The sequence below is a fragment of the Schistocerca cancellata genome, chromosome 7 (assembly GCF_023864275.1).
Source record: "Schistocerca cancellata isolate TAMUIC-IGC-003103 chromosome 7, iqSchCanc2.1, whole genome shotgun sequence".
NCBI classification, from domain to species: Eukaryota; Metazoa; Arthropoda; class Insecta; order Orthoptera; family Acrididae; genus Schistocerca; species Schistocerca cancellata.
Window position 1 is genome coordinate 62248254 of NC_064632.1, and position 18426 is coordinate 62266679.

Here is an 18426-nt window from a genome sequence, read left to right on the forward strand (position 1 = left end):
CGTCTTACAGCTGTTCAACATGCCTTAAAAGGATAGATAGATAGATAGATAGATAGATACATAGATATACCTAAAAACAAAGATGATGTGACTTACCAAATGAAAGTGCTGGCAGGTTGACAGACACACAAACGAACACAAACATACACACAAAATTCAAGCTTTCGCAACAAACTGTTGCCTCATCAGGAAAGAGGGAAGGAGAGGGAAAGACGAAAGGATGTGGGTTTTAAGGGAGAGGGTAAGGAGTCATTCCAGTCCTGGGAGCGGAAAGACTTACCTTAGGGGGAAAAAAGGATGGGTATACACTCGCACACACACACATATCCATCCACACATATACAGACACAAGCAGACATATTTAAAGACAAAGAGTTTGGGCAGAGATGTCAGTCGAGGCAGAAGTGCAGAGGCAAAGATGTTGTTGAATGACAGGTGAGGTATGAGTGGCGGCAACTTGAAATTAGCGGAGATTGAGGCCTGGTGGATAACGGGAAGAGAGGATATATTGAAGAGCAAGTTCCCATCTCCGGAGCTCGGATAGGTTGGTGTTAGTAGGAAGTATCCAGATAACCCGGACGGTGTAACACTGCGCCAAGATGTGCTGGTCGTGCACCAAGGCATGTTTAGCCACAGGGTGATCCTCATTACCAACAAACACTGTCTGCCTGTGTCCATTCATGCGAATGGACAGTTTGTTGCTGGTCATTCCCACATAGAACGCATCACAGTGTAGGCAGGTCAGTTGGTAGATCACGTGGGTGCTTTCACACGTGGCTCTGCCTTTGATTGTGTACACCTTCCGGGTTACAGGACTGGAGTAGGTGGTGGTGGGAGGGTGCATGGGACAGGTTTTACACCGGGGGCGGTTACAAGGGTAGGAGCCAGAGGGTAGGGAAGGTGGTTTGGGGATTTCATAGGGATGAACTAAGAGGTTGCGAAGGTTAGGTGGACGGCGGAAAGACACTCTTGGTGGAGTGGGGAGGATTTCATGAAGGATGGATCTCATTTCAGGGCAGGATTTGAGGAAGTCGTATCCCTGCTGGAGAGCCACATTCAGAATCTGATCCAGTCCCGGAAAGTATCCTGTCAGAAGTGGGGCACTTTTGTGGTTCTTCTGTGGGAGGTTCTGGGTTTGAGAGGATGAGGAAGTGGCTCTGGTTATTTGCTTCTGTACCAGGTTGGGAGGGTAGTTGTGGGATGCGAAAGCTGTTGTCAGGTTGTTGGTGTAATGCTTCAGGGATTCCGGACTGGAGCAGATTCGTTTGCCACGAAGACCTAGGCTGTAGGGAAGGGACCGTTTGATGTAGAATGGGTGGCAGCTGTCGTAATGGAGGTACTGTTGCTTGTTGGTGGGTTTGATGTGGACGGATGTGTGAAGCTGGCCATTGGACAGGTGAAGGTCAACATCAAGGAAAGTGGCTGTTCCCTTAACCAGACATACCAAAAATTAAAGGGAACAGCCATGGGTACCAGGATGGCCCCCTCGTACGCCAACCTATTCATGGGTCGCTTAGAGGAAGCCTTCTTGGTTACCCAGGCCTGCCAACCCAAAGTTTGGTACAGATTTATTGATGACATTTTCATGATCTGGACTCACAGTGAAGAAGAACTCCAGAATTTCCTCTCCAACCTCAACTCCTTTGGTTCCATCAGATTCACCTGGTCCTACTCTAAATCCCATGCCACTTTCCTTGACGTTGACCTCCACTTGTCCAATGGCCAGCTTCACACGTCCGTCCACATCAAACCCACCAACAAGCAACAGTACCTCCATTATGACAGCTGCCACCCATTCCACATCAAAGGGTCCCTTCCCTACAGCCTAGGTCTTCGTGGCAAACGAATCTGCTCCAGTCTGGAATCCTTGAACCATTACACCAACAACCTGAAAACAGCTTTCGCATCCCACAACTACCCTCCCGACCTGGTACAGAAGCAAATAACCAGAGCCACTTCCTCATCTCCTCAAACCCGGAACCTTCCACAGAAGAACCACAAAAGTGCCCCACTTCTGACAGGATACTTTCCGGGACTGGATCAGATTCTGAATGTGGCTCTCCAGCAGGGATACGACTTCCTCAAATCCTGCCCTGAAATGAGATCCATCCTTCATGAAATCCTCCCCACTCCACCAAGAGTGTCTTTCCGCCGTCCACCTAACCTTCGCAACCTCTTAGTTCATCCCTATGAAATCCCCAAACCACCTTCCCTACCCTCTGGCTCCTACCCTTGTAACCGCCCCCGGTGTAAAACCTGTCCCATGCACCCTCCCACCACCACCTACTCCAGTCCTGTAACCCGGAAGGTGTACACAATCAAAGGCAGAGCCACGTGTGAAAGCACCCACGTGATCTACCAACTGACCTGCCTACACTGTGATGCGTTCTATGTGGGAATGACCAGCAACAAACTGTCCATTCGCATGAATGGACACAGGCAGACAGTGTTTGTTGGTAATGAGGATCATCCTGTGGCTAAACATGCCTTGGTGCATGACCAGCACATCTTGGCGCAGTGTTACACCGTCCGGGTTATCTGGATACTTCCTACTAACACCAACCTATCCGAGCTCCGGAGATGGGAACTTGCTCTTCAATATATCCTCTCTTCCCGTTATCCACCAGGCCTCAATCTCCGCTAATTTCAAGTTGCCGCCACTCATACCTCACCTGTCATTCAACAACATCTTTGCCTCTATCTTTGCCTCTGCACTTCTGCCTCGACTGACATCTCTGCCCAAACTCTTTGTCTTTAAATATGTCTGCTTGTGTCTGTATATGTGTGGATGGATAGGTGTGTGTGTGCGCGAGTGTATACCCGTCCTTTTTGCCCCCTAAGGTAAGTCTTTCCGCTCCCGGGACTGGAATGACTCCTTACCCTCTCCCTTAAAACCCACATCCTTTCGTCTTTCCCTCTCCTTCCCTCTTTCCTGATGAGGCAACAGTTTGTTGCGAAAGCTTGAATTTTGTGTGTATGTTTGTGTTCGTTTGTGTGTGTGTCGACCTGCCAGCACTTTCATTTGGTAAGTCACATCATCTTTGTTTTTAGGTATATTTTTCCTTCGTGAAATGTTTCCTTCTATTATAACCATATCATAGATACATAGATAGGTAGATAAGAGATCATGAGAGAGAGCTTAGGTGCATTTAGATACCACTGAATAATACGAGAGTCATGCAATGGAAGTTCAACATTAAGACGATTATAGATGTCTCAACGAAAGTGAAGTACAGAGCTGTTATATTACAAAATGAAATAATCAATGTATTCTAGCAATTCTGACATAAACCACTGTGGCAGCATATCCATGAACAAATCAGTAACAGTATTTCCAGCAAACAAAGTACTTCATACACTTCAAAAGAGGGCATTAATGCACAAAAGTATACATCAAGGAAATCAAGGATGTGATGCACACACACATGAGGGTTTTAAGTGCTTCAAATGAATACAATGTAGTGATGGTAATGTTGTATTTGAAATGAAGCTTCATCCACATCTGTCTCCATCGACATGCAACTGAAAGTCTGTGAAAGGCAAAAACTGAATCTAAAGATCCTTCGTTAATACTTCTTACACATATTATACCTTCTACAAGGAAGATACTTGACAATCCAGTATTCCATAGTGTATAAGCAGCTAACCTTTCAGAATTCGTCATATGAATAATGAACTGTTTTGCCCAAAGGATCTTCTAGCCGATAATGGCATAAAACCACTACAAGTGACTCTCACAAAGCGAAAGTCTTATGTACGTCAAATCCTGCTGAAGAAAAAGAGGCTGAATTCATGTTCATTGAAATAAATATTCAAAGTCGGAAATTCTTGACTGGCGTCGTGTACAAGCCGCCAAAAATAAACTCAATGAGTTCCTTCCAGTTGGAATTACATTCACTTCAGTGTCAATACGAACACATCATCGTAATGGGTGACTTGAACATAGACCTGCTAAGAGACACTCCCTCCGCAATAAACCTAAGAAGACTGTTTAGTTGCAATAGCATGAACATTCTTCCATTGCAACCTACACACCATACGACGCACAGTCATACTCTTATAGACGTAATCGGAACGAAACAGACTGACAAAGTAAGAGATGTTGGTCAAACATCGGCCCCTGGCCTCTCAGCACATGATGTAATATTCCTGGCCTACTCTGTGCAGCCCCCAAGGATCAAATCGCGTTACATAACTTGTAGGAACATGAAACATATTGACCTTGACACTCTTAACAGCCGATTGCTCAGAAATCTCATGGCATCAAATAATCAGAGAACCTACAATCGACTGCAAAATTAACGAACTTGGTGATAAACTCACTGCCCTCTATGACAAACATGCACCTGTGCGCACAATCCGTGTAAGAAAATCTCCTGCTCCATGGCTGACAGCTGAATTACGTCAAACGATGACTAATAGGGATGCTGCCCACAGGCGTTTCAAGGCAGATCCGAAACCCGAGCATTTCGAAGAATACAGAAAGCTACGGAACAGAGTGAAACAATGCATTCGCAATGCTAAAATCAGGCACGCTCGCTCCCTTGTATGCAGCGATCTGACGCCCACGACTCTATGGAAGAATCTCCGTAGCTTGGGGGTCGGAAAGGCAAAATCGGAAACTACTTTTCATGTGTCAGCTAACGAATTAAATGAATTCTTCTCTGCACCTCTGAATACCAGCACGGCTGATAATTACCGTCCACAAGAATCCCCAAACAGGATAACTAACAACGATACCTTCCATCTAAAACATGTAACAACAAATACGGCAAGAAAAGCAATAATGAGAATCTCTTCTGATGCAATAGGCAACAACAGTATCGGTATAACCATGATTAAGAATGTTGCCGATATCTTAGTACCTGTCTTAACTGACATATTTAATTTTTCCCTCGTGAATGGAATATACCCCACTGCATGGAAAAGAAGCATAATTCGACCCATCCCTAAGATCGAAAATCCGCAACTGCCTAGTGATTACGACCAATTAGCATACTGCCTGCTGTTTCCAAAGCACTTGAATATATTGTTCATGACCAAATCACTGAACACTTGCATGAATTCAGCCTATATGACAAATTTCAATCCGGTTTCCGTAAACATCACAGCACAAACACTGCTCTAATTAAAGTAACTGATGACCTGAAATGTGCCATCGACAATCGAAAGGCAACAGTATTGACGCTACTGGACTTCAGCAAAGCTTTTGACACTGTTAACTTTGACATATTGCTCAGAAAAATGCAACAGCTTAATTTCTCTGATAGTGCAATAAGATGGTTTGAAAGCTACTTAAAAGACAGACAGCAATGTGTTGTCTGCGTAAATGAAAAATCTTCCTGGAAACATGTTTCCTCGGGAGTGCCACAAGGATGTCTTAGGACCACTTTTGTTTTCTTTATATGTCAACGATATTTCGTCGGTTCTGTCCTCCTGTAAATATCATTTCTATGCCGACGACCTCCAACTCTACCTAAGCGTCAGACCTGAAGACGTAAACACTGCAATCGCTCAGATGAATGATGGTCTGTCTTCAGTAGTGACATGGGCGAAAAACATGGGGCTTAAACTAAATGCAAAAAAGACCCAAGTAATATTAATAGCCCATCAGAAACTAATAAGTTCAGATTTCCGCGAACGGCTACCTCCTATTCTGCTCGACGGTACTCCAATACCATATCAGAAAACAGTGAAGAACTTGGGTGTAACTTTGGATGAGCATCTCAACTGGGCGGAGAATACAGTCGCAGTGTGCCAAAAGACGTCTGCTTGTCTCTACGCTCTCAAAAAGTTTCGGAACATATTTCCACAGGACTTGAAATGCCAGCTCATGCAAGCACTCGTTCTACCGAACCTCCACTATTGTGATGTGATTCAGCAAGGCATGAGTAGTGAAAACAAAAGACGGCTAGAGCTAACCATGAATGCCTGTGTGCGTTACACCTGCAACATTCGCCGATATGATCATGTTAGTGCTTCATACTCTGAGCTAGGGAGTCTCTATGTCTACTTCACAGACTCCTCGTCGCGCAAACACCCCAGTACCTTGCTTCAGAGATTAAAAACCTGTCATGCCATCATAATCGAAACACGAGGTCACTCTTATTTGGTATCCTAACTGTGCCCACTCACAAAACAAAAACTTTTGCAAACTCCTTCTCAGTTGCCGCTGTCCGCCTCTGGAACAAACTGCCCCTTATCTTGCGCAAAATTCAATCTCCTGCTGCTTTTAAGAAGAAGTTGAAGTATTTCCTACTATCATCTTCATAAAGTTCTCCACAAAATTAATGTACCAGGCCAATCCTCACCTCTGTCAAATAGCAAAGCTAGCGTCTCCTATCTTGCTCCTGAGATGCCTTCCTCTTCATCTATCTCTATTAGCCATGCACTCTTCTTTTCCTTTATATTTCCTTAATTATGTTTCATCATGTCTCTCTATTCTTCTCCTCCCTTCACTATGAGACTCCCTCATACTCCCTGCTGCCAGCACTCCTATCTAAAATTTGTCTCTTCAATAATGTTTAATTATAACAGTACTTATGATCTACGAATATGAACTCTATATGTATGTATTTTTCCAGGTGTACCTTTCTAATTGTTTATTTCACTTTTTGTACTAGATGTAGTTTAACATACCTACTAAAACGTATGAATGTAAAATAAGTAGAATGCCTGGTTAGATGTAAGAGAGGGCCTGATGGCCCTAATCTTGCCAGGTTAAATAAATCAATAAATAAAATAAATAAATAAATAAACTGAATGACACAAAATGTACACCGTGTTCTAAAACTATTCATTTATGTCATTATGATCTGCATCTACATCGCAGAAGGAAATCTGAATCAAAACTTGCTGAATGATACATAATGTCTGATGCTCTCTTGTGAGTGATGTGGAGCCCTTGAAGACAACGGATCCTTATAAACCAAAGTCTATAAATTCAAAAATAAACAATTGATAGGTGTTGAAATGTGTCTTGGTGAGCAAAAGATTGAAGAGTTGTGCTCTCCAGAAGGCACATTACCTAAACCAAAATTACACTGAAGAGCCAAAGAAACTGGTATAGGCATGCATATTCAAATACGGATATATGTAAACAGGCAGAACTTGGCACTGCGGTTGGTAACACCTAAATAAAACAGCAAGTGTCTGGCACAGTTGTTAAATCGGTTACTGCTGCTACAATGGCAGGTTATCAATATTCATTTGAGTTTGAACGTGGTATTATACTTGGCACTCAAGTGATGGGACCAGGATCTCCGATGTAATGATGAAGTGGGGGTTTTCCCTTATGACCATTTCACTAGTGTACCATGAATATCAGGAATCCAGTAAAACATTAAATCTCCAACATCACTGCAGACAGAAAAAGACCCTGTGAGAATGGGACTAACAAGATCGGAGAGAATCATTCAACAAGACAGAAGTGCAACCCTTTCACAAATTGCTGCATATTTCAATGCTGGGTTATCAACATGTGTCAGCGTATGAACTGGTCAATGAAACATCATCAATACGGGCTTTCGGAGCCGAAGGCCAACTCGTGTACCCTTGATGACTGCACGACAACAAGCTTTAAGCCTCGCCTGAGCCCGTCAACACCGACATTCGATTGTTGATGACTGGAAACATGTTGCCTGGTCGGACGAATCTCATTTCAAATTGTATTGAGCATATGGACACGTATGGGTATGGAGACAACCTCATGAATCCATGGACCCTGCATGTCAGCAGGGGACTGTTCAAGCTGGTGGAGGCTCTGTAATGGTGTGGGGTGTGTGCAGTTGGAGTGATATGGAATCCCTGATACGTATAGATATGACTCTGACAGGTATGTAGGCATCCTGTCTGATCACCTGCATTGATTCATATCCACTGTGCATTCTAATGGACTTGTGCAGTTCCAGCAGGACAATGTGACATTCCACATGTCCACAACTGCTACAGTGTGGCTCCAGGAACACTCCTCTGAGTTTAAACACTTCTGCTGGCTGCCAAACTCCCCAGGCATGAACATTATTGAGCGTATCTGGGATCACTTGCAACGCACTGTTCAGAAGAAATCTCCAGCCCCTTGTACTCTTACGGATTTATGGATGGCCCAGCAGGATTCTTGATGTCAATTCTCTCCAGCATTACTTCAGACATTAGTCTAATCTATGCCACATTGTGCTGCAGCACTTCTGCGTGACCCTAAATGACATTAGGGAGGTGTACCAGTTTTTTTTTGGCCATTCACTGCATATGGAGCAATCTGGAAGATGTCAGTTTTATTCACCCTTTTCTCATGGTACTATATACAAAACTGTGAGCATTCTCTGATCAGAGCAAACCTGTGTTAGTAAGCTCTAAACATTGTGGAAGTTAGTCTACATCAAAAGCCATGTACACATGTACTTCATACCAATATTAGCAATTTTCTATCACATTTCATTCGTCTAGAAAGGAAAACTGGTTCCCTGTATGGCTCCATAAGCATCCTAACCGCTTGTCTTACTGTCGTTATTTCTACATGAGATATACAAGGGTACACAATCTATCTCAAACACTGATTCTTTGAATTCATGCAAAAGGGTTTCACAAGAACTACATAAAAACTGTCATTTATTATGGACTGCTTGTTAAGGGCTTTGAATATTTAAATATGAATAATCTTTAGTATACTGCTTCAGTAAATTTTATTTTTATTTTTAAAACTTCTATGTGTAGTGAACTCTACACGTCTGCCATTACTCACTTTCCAATGACACAACATTATATTAATGTTGGAAAGTGTATAGTGACAAATGAGTAGATTTCGTTATTGCAATATAAAGTAATCACATTCACCCAGATGACCAGGCAAGGCAACGCATGATCTCCCTGACACAGCACTGTCTGTCACACAGACAAACCATGTACAGGGTTATTACAAATGTTTGAAGCGATTTCACAGCTCTACAATAACTTTATTATTTGAGATATTTTCACAAAGCTTTGCACACACATACAAAAACTCAAAACGTTTTTTTAGGCATTCACAAATGTTTGATATGTGCCCCTTTAGTGATTCGGCAGACATCAAGCCGATAATCAAGTTCCTCCCACACTCGGCGCAGCATGTCCCCACCAATGAGTTCGAAAGCATCGTTGATGTGAGCTCACAGTTCTGGCATGTTTCTTGGTAGAGGAGGTTTAAACACTGAATCTTTCACATAACCCCACAGAAAGAAATCGCATGTGGTTAAGTCGGGAGAGCGTGGAGGCCATGACATGAATTGCTGATCATGATCTCCACCACGACCGATCCATCGGTTTTCCAATCTCCTGTTTAAGAAATGCCGAACGTCATGATGGAAGTGCGGTGGAGCACCATCCTGTTGAAAGATGAAGTCGGCGCTGTCGGTCTCCAGTTGTCGCATGAGCCAATTTTCCAGCATGTCCAGATACACATGTCCTGTAACGTTTTCTTCGCAGAAGAAAAAGGGGCCGTAAACTTTAAACCGTGAGATTGCACAAAACACGTTAACTTTTGGTGAATTGCGAATTTGCTGCACGAATGCGTGAGGATTCTCTACCACCCAGATTCGCACATTGTGTCTGTTCACTTCACCATTAAGAAAAAATGTTGCTTCATCACTGAAAACAAGTTTTGCACTGAACGCATCCTCTTCCATGAGCTGTTGCAACCGCGCCGAAAATTCAAAGTGTTTGACTTTGTCATCGGGTGTCAGGGCTTGTAGCAATTGTAAACGGTAAGGTTCTGCTTTAGCCTTTTCCGTAAGATTTTCCAAACCATCGGCTGTGGTACGTTTAGCTCCCTGCTTGCTTTATTCGTAGACTTCCGCGGGCTACGTGTGAAACTTGCCCGCACGCGTTCAACCATTGATTCGCTCACTGCAGGCCGACCCGTTGATTTCCCCTTACAGAGGCATCCAGAAGCTTTAAACTGCGCATACCATCGCCGAATGGAGTTAGCAGTTGGTGGATCTTTGTTGAACTTCGTCCTGAAGTGTCGTTGCATAGTTATGACTGACTGATGTGAGTGCATTTCAAGCATGACATACGCTTTCTCGGCTCCTGTCGCCATTTTGTCTCACTGCGCTCTCGAGCACTCTGGTGGCAGAAACCTGAAGTGCGGCTTCAGCCGAACAAAACTTTATGAGTTTTTCTACATATCTGTAGTGTGTCGTGACCATATGTCAATGAATGGAGCTACAGTGAATTTATGAAATCGCTTCAATCATTTGTAATAGCCCCGTATATCATAAATATGTTCAACCAAGTAAAAATACCGTGCAAGTTATGTCATAAAACTGCAGTGATTACCTGAAAAAGTGGAGGCTTTTAACTGGTTTTCCATGTGAGGGAAAGCTACATTTCTTTCAAATAAAGCATTACGTATTTTACTGTACAAAACTTTCCATTTTATTATGAAAAACTTCCATGAAATCTATAACCAATATGTGAAAATAAAATCCAGGACACCCACTGAAACTGCCTTCTTAATAAGGCAAAACACTTCTGGATGCATAAATAAAATTAAAAAAAAAAAAAATTAATGTGTAGTATGCAAAAGGCAATTTTTGTGTAAACTACAACAATTTATATACAGCTGCTGCAAAAAATGGCCATCACAAGAAACTTAAAATACTGCAATCCACCTGAAGATGATGGCATGACCACTGAAATGCATAGTGATGTTTAAAATTAAAATAAATGGAACTGAAGAAGTATAACAAAAACTGTTTGAGAACTTCAGCATCTCTTTCAAGAATTCCCATTTAAGTTCCCCGGACATTTCTGTTACACTTTAATATAGGTTGTATTGACCTGGTACAATTCTAGCAGTGTGCGTCTGCATTTGTTTGATTACTGTGGCACCCATTTTATCATTTAGGTAGTTCTGCTTCATTACAATGAATAACGACCCCTGCAGCCTAAATATCATTACAGTTACATCAGTCTCAACTGAACAGGAGCTAAGTTCTGTCAAATATATACTGATGCAGAGATGTAAACAACAATAAGTAAATAAAAATAGTGAATTATTCAGAAACAAGAATTTAAGAATTCCTGATATCTCACAAACTGTCTCACACTGAAAACAAAATAAGAAACCATATCTTAATCCAGAAACTTACTTTTATCATAAATTGGGTCTGAGACAACTGGTGGCAGCTGAAAGGTGAACTTCCCACGTTCACTGCCTTCTAGGAACACTTGGAAGCATAATCGGACAGCATTAAGATCTATGCTTGTTGGTTGACTTCTATGTGCAAATCCCGCTGTAAGTAAATATATGTATTAATTAACAAATAAATGTGTTAATTAACAGAACAAAATCTCTGTAAAATGTTAGTTGAAAAAGCACAACAGTTACCTAATATGTTTTAATGAATGTCATTTTTTATGTAATAATACTGACTGAAGCTGCACAATACGGATATTTATTCACAGTCTTGTCTTACTAGTGGTCACCTTCAACAACAAAACAACTGACAGTATGTTCCACTTTATGGGAAATTGATGATGCATAGCAATATTGCAAGGTTGAAAAATAACTTAAAAACCGAGTTTTTTTTCTGTTTTACAAGAATCCATATCTGCCATATCAAGGCAGACTGCAAAATTTGGCCTTCCTGTCACATGCAACAGATTTTGATACTTCTACCAAACCACTGAAAGAACTCACTAAATAGTGTAAGCACTGAGCCACCGTCAGGCAGTCAGAGAAGAAGGGAAACTTTGCTACCTTTTGGACAAATCCTTTAACAAGCTATTGTACGTGAGTTTTCATTCTTTTTGGTGTGACATAAAAACTCCACCTTCTTACTACTCAATGATTGTGTCCTTTACTTCTATATTATTTATGTTCTGCCATGACTTTCCTTACATCACTGAAAAAAAAAAACAAAAAAACATGTACAAATGTACGATAAAACTGATGCATTCCGGAATAAACTGATATTGTGTGACGGCCAGGAAAAGAAGAAAAGCAAGTAAATGATTACGACAGTGAAACTTCCTGGCAGATTAAAACTGTGTGCCAGACCAAGACTCAGGACCATTGTTTTTCACAGGCAACTGCTCTACCAACTGAGGTAGCCAAGCACAACCCACAACCCGCCCTCACAGCTTTATTTCTGCCAGTGTCTCAGGTAATGGCAGAAGAAAAGCTGTGATGATGGGTCGTGAGTCATGCTTAAGTAGAATGCTTAAGTTGGTAGAACACTTGCCTGTAAAGGCAAAGATCTTGAGTAAAAGTGTCTCAATCTGACATGCAGTTTTAATCTTCCGGATGTTTCAGTTGTTGACATTTCACACAGATGGGAAATGAAATAAAAGAATTGCAATTTAACATGAGGCAGTGAAGTAGACTTGTCAATACTTCTAGTGTGTAAGATATTTACAGTAACAGATGCAAGAAATGCATCTTTGTAACATTAAAAAAGCAATACAGGACTCCAAAGAGTACAATATATTTGTAATTAAAGGTTTTCATTTTTTATATGTGTATAACGATTCCCTATTTAGCTTTGCGCTATAGTAAAAGAGACTTATGACCAGAAGACTTTCTGTGGCTTGTTGGGAGAGGGAGGGGGGTTGTATGTTTGATAATGAACATACATATACATGAATGGAATACAGTTTCTGCTCGAGTAAATTTTATGCATTTGCATTTGACAGATGATTGTTACACCCTATGCTTCCTGTTGCAGCATGGAAGAAATTGGATATGATTGCCAGCAATATTCTGGGAACTGAACTGCATTTCCATCCAGTTTTCTTAATGGCATTATTTTTTAAAATAATGTTCCAGAAATTATTTCACTGATGGCCAAGAAGAAATGCCAATGGGGAAACCTGACGAGGCATTTAGGAATGTAAACAGTCTATAAGAAACAAAGCAACTTTTATGTGAGGCAAACACACAATGTAAATTTCTGTACGACATATAGATGTAGATATGAACAGGAAACCTACTAATTCTAAACAGGAAACAAACTATGAATTTAACCCTATGTGGAGGACAAAACTAGGTGAACATGTGAATGCACTTTGTAAAGAAAATTCAACATGTGCTAAGCCCACTGAACATTGCACAATTGTGTAATATTTTAAGGCGAGGTAAAACAGTCTCAATTAGCACTATACCACTTCACTCAGTCTTAAGCTGATACAGAGGTGTGTCATCAGAAACAGGTGGCGCATCCATAGCTTTTGAAAGGAAGAAAGATGAAAAATAAATAAATAAAAAAGAAGGCAAGATGGATGAAATCTTACTGGAAATGATAGTTCACTGTTTTAATTATGCCCCTCTCCCCCAAAAAGCAGCTGAAACTCACAACTACCCAGGTTGCAAGAAGATTATCATCACTGCTAAGCCATAATTATCTCTAAAGATAAGACAGAAATGGGCGCAAATTTTTTATTTTCTGCCATTGTGGAGAAATGACGAGTTTATCGCTAGTTATTAAACACTTCAGGCCTATTTACAAAAGTTATTATTAAAACTGAAGATAGATCTGAGAATGTCTGTGAAACTTACTGCGAAAAGGATCCACACGAATCTCTTCCCTAGTTTTGAGAGCTTCGTCAATATCCTTCTTCTTGACACACTGGATGCCTAGGTTGGAGAAAGAGGCAGTCATGTTGTCAGGTGATATCTCCACTGTGCACACACCTCGCTTGCAGCCTTCCTTGCCAACCAAATTGTGAGGATGTGGGCGGTATGGAGGATCCTTTGTCACACAGGACACTACCACAACAGCACGACCCTTGTATCCTTCCACCTTGAAAACAAAGAACATCAGTCAGCTGGAATACCAGGTTTGTCAGCATGCTTTGACAAGACATACAGTAAAATTAATCTCATCACACCAAGGACAGATGGCTCACAAAGATCAGAAGATGCTATGACAAAATAGCAGAAACTAGATAGGAATATCTCAAGGGGGAACAATGTCCTATCACAACTCTCTTGTGTATTTTGGGGAGTCAACACACAATTCATTCTTGTAATATATCAAGCATATTTCCCACATCTCATCAAGAATACTTATTAAAGTTATGGTGTTGATCAAAATATTCTGAGACTGGTCTTATTACAGGTGAATAAGTGACATCAATGCAGTAAATATGGTGGCAGCGGGAACTAACAACTGTAAACATCAGATGTGCATTCGACCAGTCAGTTGTGAGCAACAAGCAGTCACACTGTGTCAACATTGATGGGTCAAAAATTGCAAAGGAAACAACATATCAAAATGAAGTGTTCAAGACATTTTCCACAATGTTTTGAAGAAGAGAAAGTTGTGTGCAATGTTTGTTCTGCACACCTTGACAACGGAACAAGAACAATGACTGTGGACATGGATAACTCTTTTATAATGACAAAGTGAAGAAATTCACATGAAGGATCAACACTTTGAAGACAAAACTGACATTTAAGTCAATGTGAAGTGCTAGTTGAACAACATCCCCAAGAAGGACTTTTCTGTCAGTTTCACATGGTTGCATACCATTCTGTGTGTGTACTCAAGTGGAGCAAGACTGTGTAGAACATCTGAAGCATTAAAACTACCATCTTAACTTTTCTATATTTTTTTTATTAATTCACGCCTCAAATTTTTTTGGACTATGGGGTTTGTGACTAAGTTTTCAGAAACTCATTGATTATATTATTTTCTTTTGTTCAGTATGCCATAAGATGTGAAAATGTGAAATTATAATGGAAATGACGATGACAACAACAATAAAAGAAAAAGGAAAAGTTGGAAGAAGACAACTAAACAGTAGTGCAGGAAGTAGAAAAAAAAATGTCAAAAAAGGGGAGAAAGAATCTGGATGTGACTGAATGCTGCTCCACTGTTTGGTATAGGACTGAAATACGATTCCATGGATGGAAGATTTAGTGTTGCGCAGAGATATAGCTGGGGACACTGAAAGTATGAGCTCTGGAATTAATTATGGAAGAATGCTAAGTATTTGAAAAGTAAGTTGAAATTTTAAGGAGTTTACCAAATAAAACTGTTAGAAAAGGTACAAAATGCTAGTCTAGTTGCATCCATCTTAAAAGAACATAAAAGGTTATGTTCATTATGTAGATAAGAAAAATTCCTTGTAACTGAATCATTATTTTGTTTTTAACAAAACATGTTTCACATATTCATACTAGACATCATCAGTGGTACCCAGTTTTCTATTATTTTCCTGTATCCACGGGTTCCTCTGCATACACTAGATGCACACACTATACATGTTTCCAATTGACTGTAGTTCACATTTATACAATTCACTATACCTAACTTTTCCAGTTGCATTCTGAGAAAGATCACATTCAGTGTGTGCATGGACAGATTTTTATGATATTCCCACTTTCTCCTGTATTAATTATGTTATACAAGTATTTTCCTGCCTAAATGAACAGTAATATACACTAGTTTCAGATTGGTTATTCATGCAGGGATAAACTCTGCTGTAAAGCAAATACATGTGGAGCTTAGAGGGCTCCTTCAGAAGGATGCAAAAATCTTTTGTGACTGCCCCAAGGCACTGTACCCGGACCCAGTTGCAGGATGCCTGTGTAATAGCTTCGAATACCCAGACTATATTCAGTCAGCATTTGAGAATGAGAACACTTAGTGACTTGCAACAATCTTTAAACATAATTCTACACTTATTCTTTAACTTCTTCTCCCATGTGTGCTTATGATCAAATATTTACTCATTTATAAAATAATCAGAAGTCTGAAACTGTTTTATAGATGTGACTTCCATTTTTTTTTTAAAGAATCAGAAGTTGCTATAGAAAAATGGGGAATTCTTGTCATGGCCTACACCTGAATAAGAGAGATCATTGCAAATTAGCAGATCTTTTAACAGAAAATATAAGGGGACCAGCAGCACATAAAGGCAAATCCCAATGGTTATATGGGTCAGGTGACACACTGACATTAGGTCAAATTCAGAAATCAGAAAGACAGCATTAAGATATTAAATTTAGGGATATTCATTGTTCATCTTATAATAAAAGAGGCAAAAGTTAAATCAACTTCCTTCACAAGGAAAGAAACTGATGCTACTTGTCTGTCTGAATGCCACACAACCACAGAGATACAAAATTTTAAAGTAAGTTGTTATAAATGTGAATGTTTGCTTTCCTGGCGTATACAGCTGGTGAAGAGTTCTCGGACTTCCAGCCAGGTGGTGGTGTCTTCAAACTGCGACGTTTCGACAAGTGACATACACGTCATCTTCTGGCGAAGTGCCGAGGCTTTTCGGATGCCGGTCCCTTTATACCTGCGGCGTGCCCCCCACCACCTGGCTGCGGGAGGCTGGATCCAGAGGAGCCGGTGGGCGGGGTGGAGGGGGAAGTGGGTGCGCCATTTGTGTCGCCATCAGAGCATTCCGGTCATGTCTCGTGAGCTGGACGGTTCTTGGTGCGTTCCAGGCATATTGCGGCTAATGCTGGATTCCAGGCCGCGCTCAGTTGAGCCAGATGATGACGAGTATGTCACTCGTCGAAATGTCGCAGTTTGAAAACACCACCACCCCGCTGGAAGCCCGAGAACTCTTCGCCAGCAAGTTGTTATAAGTTAGCTGCATATTCATGAAGAGCCAAGATGAATAAAGGAGGAGTTGTCACATCCATTAAAAAATTGATATAAATACAAAAAATGTAAGAAATAAATAAATTCTGTTTTGATCAGGATATGGAAGCAAGTGCTTGTGAGTTACTACTAGGAAATGTAATATTTGTGGTTGTTATAGTATACAGGTCTCCGCCGGCTGAAAATTGTCTTGATAAAATTTGGTGAATTATTATGATCTTTGTAAGACAGAATGAAGGAATTACTAATTTGTGGTGTTAATGTAAATTTCTCGAAGCAATATGGCAGGAAAAATGATCTAGAGATCCTTCTAGCCACTTATAATTTGGTATCAGTCATGTCTATCCATCAATAAATGGATTCTCATATCACAATATTGAATGTAACAATGCCCGTCATTAAGAAAACCTTGGGTCACTATAGGTATCAGAGTCATTTCACAACAAAAAAATGACTTGTACAAAATGGCCACAACAAGTAGTGACCCAGAAACACTTTCTTATTATAAATAGCACTGTAACATATTTAAAAAAAATGTTGTAAAAAAATCAAGGAGCATGCACATCTTGTCTGACACTGACAGATCAGATAATAAAATAAAATCGACATGTAATACTGTGAAAACAGAGACAGACAAAAAGTCATAAAATATGATATTATTTCTTTTAAAGAGAATGGGAGCATTGTGAAAGACAGTTCACGTGTAGAAGATATTTTCCTTAACTACTTTCTGAAAATATGTGAGAAATTTGGGACAAATAGTTGAAAAGAGAAAGCAAAGCACTAAATTGAAGAAGCAATACAGAGGATATTTAGTGAATAGACAATTCATCTGACATACCCATTTGAAATAGGGAAGATCATCATAACTCTAAAATGGGACGGATAATATCTCCAATAAGACACTAAAAAGTTGTGGCCCTTATATGTAATGTTCTAGTCATGTAACGCATCATTAACACAATTTCTTTTCCTAGCAAGACTGAAATTTGCCATTGTTAGGTCTCTCTTTAAAAAGGGTGACTCCATAGATATCAATAACTACTGCTCAGTGTCATCCTTATATCATGGACTGTGGTCATGCATGTGTGAGTTGTGTTTGTGTGAACCTGTGTGTGTTAAGGCCTTCTTGGCCGAAAACTCAGTTTCCACCATTCTTTTCGCTGTGCCTATCTGCGACTCAGCATCTCCACTGTATGGTGAGTAGCAACTATCCTTTTCATAATATTGTTACATTGCATCCTGGATTTTCCATTGTTTGATTTTACATAATTTTCTAAAATTTCTAAGAAGGTAATGTACTCCATGGATGTCACCCACCTGGGTAGTAATGGGATACTTAGTCAATCATAGTTTGGATTTCAAAAGGGCCACTCTACGAAGTCAGCTCTTTAGACATTCACTGGGCATATAATACAATTTTTGAATGATAAAATATTGCAGACTGGGATCTTTTGTGACTTACAGAAGGCATTTCACTGTGTCAATGATAATATCCTATTAGAGAAGTTAAGTTTTTAAGGAATAAATTGTTTAGCAAATGCCTGGTTTAGTTCTTATTTAAGAACCAGAATGCATAAAAATACCATAGGCTGTTTGAGTGATACAAAAAAAGGGATGTCACATTATCTACATGGGGAGAAATTGCAATGGGAGTCCTACTGGTTGTGATCACTGACCCACTACTGATTTTGCTGTACATTAACGATCTGACGTTTAATTTGAATCAGAAGGCAGAACTAGTCATGTTTGCAGATGATACAAGCACTGTTGTGACACTGAGCAAAGAAGCATCGACAGAGAAAACAGTGAATGATGTTTTTGTGAA

At 40.4% G+C, this 18426-nt stretch overlaps 1 protein-coding gene across 2 annotated transcripts in view; it reads right to left on the bottom strand.

The window, feature by feature from the left end:
* The window catches only part of LOC126092566 (embryonic polarity protein dorsal-like), a 106734-nt gene that overhangs the window by 77546 nt on the left and 10762 nt on the right, over positions 1–18426 (bottom strand). For both annotated transcript variants that reach the window (XM_049908239.1, XM_049908240.1), the window contains exons 4-5: positions 13535–13778; positions 11127–11270 (exon numbers count right to left, since the gene is read on the bottom strand). In XM_049908239.1, coding sequence (XP_049764196.1) covers positions 11127–11270; positions 13535–13778 — 388 coding nt within the window. The remainder of the gene's footprint in view (positions 1–11126; positions 11271–13534; positions 13779–18426) is intronic.